This window comes from Augochlora pura, chromosome 3 (genome assembly GCF_028453695.1).
Source record: "Augochlora pura isolate Apur16 chromosome 3, APUR_v2.2.1, whole genome shotgun sequence".
NCBI classification, from domain to species: domain Eukaryota; kingdom Metazoa; phylum Arthropoda; class Insecta; order Hymenoptera; family Halictidae; genus Augochlora; species Augochlora pura.
Window position 1 is genome coordinate 23483340 of NC_135774.1, and position 6623 is coordinate 23489962.

Consider the following 6623-nt stretch of genomic DNA (forward strand, 5'->3'; position numbering starts at 1 on the left):
GCTAGACCGCTTAATTTTTATAAATCACTAAAACATTATGTTTTAGTAATACATATTATATGTATTACTCCAAAATTGCTCTATTTTCTGAATTACAGCTTTCGGAATTTTAAAGAATTAAATCTTGTTCCATGTGAAGAGAACCGGAGGATCTGAAAGAAGGATACAGTATTAGTAATAGTAAATGCAGAAAGAGAGAAAAAATACCAATGGGGGTCAGATCAAGGAGACACGAAAGAAAAGCGAGGAGTTGTTCGAGGAAAAAGGAGGAACGAGGAGAAAGTAAGAAAAGGTGTAGGAAGGGTTCGGAAGGAGGGAGCACAGGTGCGGCCGGTACGTCCGGAGCACCTCTCCAAGCAAAGCAATGCTGTCCGCCGCGCAACGGAGAGAAGTCCTCTTTTCCGCTACGTTCCAGCCGGTTACGATTATTTCGAGCATCTTGTGACTCGTTTCGGTCCTCTCCAACAGGTTGCTCCTACTCGGTTCAGGCCAGCGGGACGTGCTCGAGCACGCGCGTCTTCTATAGTCAGTGAAATTCAAGAAGGGCACACCGAATCCCTTCGTACCGATTATTCTGGAGTTGTACTAGTTTCATGTCGAACGTGTGCGCGACAGTTTCCCTCGGCCGTGCCAGAGATTGTGTACCATTGATAATGAAGTAGTTAGCCGGTGAACAGTCCGATGAATCACTATCTCGCGTCCTATTCTACCTGCTTCGAAATGGTGAGTAAACAATTTTTCATTTTTAGAAATCCTCTAAGCCCCTTGCTTTCTGCCCAAACACGCTTTTGAATAAATTTGGAGGCTTGAATATAAAAGCAAGTTGCTTCGAAGTAATTGAAAAACATGCAGTCAAGTCGATTATTTATATACTTTAGCTAAAAAATTTAACAAAAATTTTAGTTTATTTGAAAATAAAATAACTATCCGTAATATGAAATAGAATGGTATCAATTTGAAACATATATTGATAGTTTTTTTAAATTTACAAACGAGCAGTTTTAAGGATTATATTTTCTCTATACAATGTATAATACATGATATCACCTGTTGCGTGGGTGCACGAGACTGACGTTTTATGAGACGCATAACTCTTCGACCTACTTTGTCCCTAGAGATGATTCAGATTCAGGTACAAAATATGTGAAGATTATAAAACATTTTGTTTCAAGAACTAGTTTTTTAAGTTGTAATTTGTTTCGTAAGAAATAATTTTATGTAACTAGATGATAAGCGTATAACTGTATTAATTGCTATCATGTTTACATTATTGTTTATTCTCTTTAGAAGATCTTTTGTTGGAATCACATTTACTAAGCGGTGTTAGAGTTATCAAACTTTTATCTAGTTTGTATTTGTTTGTTAAAAATTCCGCCGTCGCGTGAGCGCGCGACATGCTCTCATTTGCATTATCCTCAACGCGTTTATCCCGATCGGATGTTCCCTCACTTCTCCTGTCCAATGTCACAGCGGTTGGTTTATTTTCGGTCCTCAATTTAATTCTTTTCGAGCGGAATTCTGTAGGATACCTATCCACATCGTCGCCGCGTTTTCGTCGTTTCCTGGATCGTTCCTTCCTCTCCGTACTAACAAAAATTACTTCACAGTAATCGTCATCATTCATCGTAATTCGATCCTTTTTCTCAGTCTTCGAAACATTGACATCACTGTTTGCGTTTTCGCTCCTTGACTTAACATGTGACACATTTGACTTGCTGGAAATCTGAATACTATTGAGGCTTGTCGAAATTTTAGCAATGTTACTCGACGAGCTGCACGGCTCCAGCGATAGCAATGATAGCTCATTGTTTAGACTGCGTATAGACGGCAAAGAGGACGTTATCGCGAGTTTGTTCACACCTGTCGCGTTTGAATTATCTTCCGCATGTTTTACCGGGCTCTTAGGGCTCGCATGAATATAATCCTTTGTGCACGGCTGCGTATTCGGTGGGCTACTTTTTTGCTTATCTTTATATTGCACAATCGCAACGCTGTTATTTCTGTCCACAGAAATGTCTCTGCACGCAACGTTGCATATTTCTGATTTCTCTTCCGAACACTTTTCAGATTCTTTTTCAACGTTTCTATTATAACTCTCCTTCAAAAGTTCATTAATATCACAGCTAAGGAATAGATTTATCTACAGTTAATATACTTGTTTTGATTAGAATAATAAACAAAAATTATCTCTAAGAAATTCCGTATTCTTTGTACTCTTACTTACATATTGTACTCAATTCGTTTGACTTTCTGCGAGTATGCAATAAATTTAAGGGCTCTGACTTCTACCGCATCCATATCTACACAGACATCGCATCTTCTACAAGGATCTGTTACATACCCGAAATATTCGCTAATGACCGCTTGGCGACATCTAAACGTAATTTTGTAAGAAATTTTCTTAATATGATGGAATTGATTTTTTTTACACTAATAAAAACTATTACTTTGTTGACAGACAATACGTCACAAGCTTGTCATAATCATTTATCCGTTCCTTGATACATTCGGGATCATCTATTACTTTATTGTTTTCAATAAACATTTTGACAGAAGAATATTCATTTATACTGAAATATATTCTGCAGTATACACGGCAATTATTTGTAACAGATTTGACAGACAGCCTATGGTATTTTGGAATACATTCTGGCACTGACCAATAAATTTTACATCTATTAAATATAAAAATATTCATGAGAGAACAGTAGTTGTTGCAAGAATCTCATTTGAATTATTAAATAACTCGTACTTGATTGGTTTCTTATAAATGAATCCATGATCATATGTTGTAACAATGACCGTAACTTTTCCTGATAGCCACTGATTTTCTACGTTTCGTCTAGTTCCTTTATTTAATCCTATGATAATTCAGAAATATATATTTTGTGCTACAATCTCATGAGTGTACATAACAATTTTCTTACTGTAGTGACAGCTAATTGCGGGTATGCCTGCAGCAATTAATGTGTTCTTCAATAATTCAGCAGTGACTTTATCTTTACAGTAAACAATGCCAAAATTATCATGTGCCTGAGTGCAGATAATTTCTATAAATATGCAGTTTACAATCCTATAAAAGGCCAATTTGACTTACCTTTTCCTTAAATGGATTTAAAAAACCAAGCACACGCATAATAAACTCTGTGAGGTGATCAAGTGGTTGAGGAAGAATATCCACAAACCATACATCATAGTACACATTCCTTGTATTTATTGGTATTTTAAACCTTCTTGGCTTAATTAATGCCAACCGACAAATGTCTTCCATTACCTGACAAAGAATTTGATTGAAGATATGTCACATTTCTAAGGCTTCTCCAAATTAAAAATTTTTTGTGGTAATATTACTTGGAAGAATGTTTACTATTTAGATAGTAATACTAAGCCAAGAAAAAATTGAATTACCTTTTGTGTAACAGTAGTAGTTACCGCAATTCTGGGAATGCCATCATAGAATTTACTAAATTGAATAACACTTGCATAAAGGGGTGTATAATCATAACTCCATTTACTTAAACATTGTGCCTCACTAAATACGATATACGATAATAATTTTCGTTCTTTTAATAAGCTTATAATATTCTGTGAGTTCAAAATTAATTTTGTTAATTATTAACATAAAAATTATAAGAAAAATTAATATATTAATGATAAATACACCTGAAAATAGGCACACCGAATCATTTCAATTGTGGCATATAATAGTCGTATGGTTAAACAATGTGAAGTGAGCTCTTTTACAATAACATTTCGTTCACAATTGCTTGTAGATAAACTTAATAAGCGTACTTTTATCCGTTTATTTCTTAAAAAATCTACACGATTCTGGAAGTATTATGACATTTAGAAAAACATAAATAAATAATACATAAACACAAATAAATTAACCGGATTCTGGAATTATTACCTTAAGAAATGATAATTTCGAAGAAAAAACTATAGCTACTTTGCCCTTTTTTAAAATAGCTGGTAGTTCATAACATAGCGACTTACCAAAATCAGGTGGCATAGATATGCACACATCATTTTTACCTGTAAATTTGCAATGCCTTAATTTAATGAATACTCCTGTATAATCCAAATCATATTTGATAAGCTCGTACGAAATTCATGTAGAGAGGCACGATGAAACAGTTTATAAACATTCCTAAAGGGAAACTAACCTTCGTTTACTATAAGAGTTGCTTTCTTTTGAATTTTATTTTTGAAATCTTCAAAACCTAATACGTATTGTAATGTATCTTTCACGTGGGATTCCTCACAACTCATTATTAAGCGTTCTGTATTGTATTAAGTTTGCACGTGTACATTCATGTTGTTGTTGTCACAAACACCGATCTGATTGGTACGAATAACATATCAACATCACATATCGCTTAAATTGACTCAGCCAATCAGGAGGCCACGATTCTAAATCCAATTTTCGCGGCAACATTTAAAACGTCATGAGATTTTATGAACTTGTTGCTTATAATAAGTTTTTGTTTGAGAATTTTACTTTTTTTGTTTTATAGATATGATTGACGATTGACGTTTGTTAGTAACATCAGTTTTAAATATTTGACCTTTCAATGAATAACAAAGTAAATATAAGAAATTCAGACTAAAAGGTTTCACCTGACTCGTTCTACTGCAATAGATGCTATATGTGAGTAAATACTAATATTTAACTTAAATGTCTTACTAAATGAAACAATCAATTATTTTTTTTTTCGTTTCAGACATACAATGAAGAAACTTTGCACAATATTCTTGTTAATATGCTTGTCCATTGCTCAACCACCTAATGACTGCGATCCAAATTGGCACTCATTGGAGACCGATGAATCTGCTAGATTAGAATGCGGAGAAGCTTTCAAACAGCGTTGTTATTGCAGAAAGACGTGTTACGAGAACCGTCATCAGTATGTCGTTAATTGCACGGACTCTAATTTTTATAATGCGGAACCATTGGCGCATTTGCCCAATGAAACACAGGTACAGAAATTCTTATGCGAAATAAAAATTTTGCAAAATATTACAATCATTGTAATGATAAGTACTTTATTTTAATGTGAATTATAACATAGGTCCTCATCTTCACGGGAAATTATTTGGAAGAACTGCCCTGGAATGTGTTTGGTACATTGGACAGCTTTCCTGACCTGCGTGTGATTGACATGTCGAATAATAAAATCAGAGAAATCCGAGGGAAAGCATATCACCATGTTCAACGTGTTGAGCGTCTCATTCTTGATTTCAACGAACTGTCTTTGGACCCTGAAAGGAGTCATCCCAGAGTGTTCTCAAATTTTGTTTCACTGTTGGAACTACACTTAACTGATGCATTCGAGGATGATAGATTAGATAGACCTAGAGATCTGGCAGCTACGCTGCATGACATTTTTGTGAATAGGTACAATAAATCTCCTACTTCATCATTTGATATATGTCGGTACAGTTCTTAGAAAAGTTACTTTGACTCTAGCAATTTAGCGAAATTGATGAAACTGCACCTGGAACAAAACGAGATCTCGGAGTTCCGAGATCCTAACGTGTTTTGCGATCTTCCAAGCATTCTGGATCTCTACCTTGGCGATAATTCGCTTACTGCTTTACACTTCAACATATCGTGCTTACCAAATCTGCGATTTTTGGATCTACAACGGAACAAATTTACCAAAGTACTCGAACACGATCTTCGTGCTATGGATGCAATCGTTGAGCACAATAAAAACATAGCGGTGGACTTAACTGGAAATCCACTGGAGTGTTCATGCAAACTGAATCCCTTCATTAAGTGGATGAACAAGACCAAAGTGTTTATTCGTAATAAGGACAGCTTAAAATGTTATGAAGGTAAACTATTGTTTCTTATCATAATTAGTTTGGTAGCAAATATTAACAAAACTATTTTGCAATGGTATATTATAATACTTGCAGGTAAAACGCCGCACGAGATTCATGAAGTGAAAAGTTGTAAGGTGAAGTTATTTTCATCGGCTCCGTATGGTGCGACAATTTTATTGTTTTTCTTGTCACTGGTGCTGATAGGGCTAGTGTGCGCTTTGATTTACGTGCAACGTGCGAAACTGAAGAAGAAAATTGAACCAATACTGGATTCGGTTAACAAAAGGGTGCGATACACTTCGATAGCAACCGGCGAAGTCCGCGAAGATGTATAGCCATGTATTATTTAGCTGTACTTTTTAAAATAATTGATTGTTTAAGATCAATTGACGTGCTTATTAATCGTATCTAATAGAGAAGAATTGACACTAACTAACGCTAGAGTCGACTTCATATTTAACAATCTAGACTGTTGAAAAGTTCCACTTTTTCTTCTGTAAAATGTGAAAATATGTTTTTTAATATTTTACAATTAGCCTGATATTGATAGGAAGAACTTAATAATAGGATACTATTTATTGAGTGACAGTACTCAATCTTTGCATTTGACTAATAGTAATAATCAAATGCGTGAAATTGTTTGTCATAATACTAGCGTGTTATAATTGTTAATGCAATTAATGATTTACTAGAAAGCACGCGTATTTTCGATATTATTATTAATTATTTTAAACGTGTCAAGCGACGAATAAATGTTGAATATGCATTTGTATTTATATTCTCTACATCTG

The 6623-nt window shown here is 34.6% G+C and overlaps 2 protein-coding genes across 6 annotated transcripts; one reads left to right on the forward strand and one right to left on the reverse strand.

The window, feature by feature from the left end:
• The first annotated feature begins 150 nt into the window (after positions 1 to 150).
• LOC144478792 (trophoblast glycoprotein-like) lies at positions 151 to 6604 on the forward strand. 3 transcript variants are annotated; one of them, XM_078197047.1, is made up of 6 exons: positions 151 to 723; positions 4518 to 4651; positions 4725 to 4980; positions 5073 to 5398; positions 5471 to 5841; positions 5926 to 6604. In XM_078197047.1, the coding sequence occupies exons 3-6, from the start codon at positions 4732 to 4734 to the stop codon at positions 6165 to 6167; spliced, it is 1188 nt and encodes a 395-aa protein (XP_078053173.1). In that variant the 5' UTR covers positions 151 to 723; positions 4518 to 4651; positions 4725 to 4731; the 3' UTR covers positions 6168 to 6604. The 3 variants fall into 3 exon arrangements, with proteins under 3 accessions (XP_078053173.1, XP_078053171.1, XP_078053172.1); XM_078197045.1 differs by having other exon boundaries at positions 5471 to 6604; XM_078197046.1 differs by lacking the exon at positions 151 to 723 and adding an exon at positions 2091 to 2388 and having other exon boundaries at positions 5471 to 6604.
• LOC144478789 (ATP-dependent DNA helicase Q5) lies at positions 721 to 4511 on the reverse strand. Of its 3 annotated transcripts, XM_078197038.1 has the most exons (10): positions 4167 to 4511; positions 3911 to 4035; positions 3664 to 3828; positions 3409 to 3585; positions 3098 to 3274; positions 2928 to 3033; positions 2753 to 2861; positions 2448 to 2675; positions 2225 to 2374; positions 721 to 2123 (listed from the first exon to the last, which is right to left on the reverse strand). In XM_078197038.1, exons 1-10 carry the CDS (start codon positions 4270 to 4272, stop codon positions 1268 to 1270), a joined length of 2199 nt encoding a protein of 732 aa, XP_078053164.1. In that variant the 5' UTR covers positions 4273 to 4511; the 3' UTR covers positions 721 to 1267. The 3 variants fall into 3 exon arrangements, with proteins under 3 accessions (XP_078053164.1, XP_078053166.1, XP_078053167.1); XM_078197040.1 differs by lacking the exon at positions 3664 to 3828 and having other exon boundaries at positions 3997 to 4035; positions 4167 to 4298; XM_078197041.1 differs by lacking the exon at positions 3664 to 3828 and having other exon boundaries at positions 3997 to 4278.
• Positions 6605 to 6623: the final 19 nt, after the last annotated feature.

Coding starts and splice junctions, on each gene's coding strand:
- LOC144478792 (XM_078197045.1), top strand. CDS start 4,732: ATGAAGAAACTTTGCACAATATTCTTGTTAATATGCTTGTCCATTGCT. Junction 4,981..5,072: donor ATTTGCCCAATGAAACACAG/GTACAGAAATTC, acceptor ATTATAACATAG/GTCCTCATCTTCACGGGAAA. Junction 5,399..5,470: donor CATGACATTTTTGTGAATAG/GTACAATAAATC, acceptor CTTTGACTCTAG/CAATTTAGCGAAATTGATGA.
- LOC144478789 (XM_078197038.1), bottom strand. CDS start 4,272: ATGAGTTGTGAGGAATCCCACGTGAAAGATACATTACAATACGTATTA. Junction 4,036..4,166: donor AACTCTTATAGTAAACGAAG/GTTAGTTTCCCT, acceptor GCAAATTTACAG/GTAAAAATGATGTGTGCATA. Junction 2,375..2,447: donor ACGTATTGTCTGTCAACAAA/GTAATAGTTTTT, acceptor AATTACGTTTAG/ATGTCGCCAAGCGGTCATTA.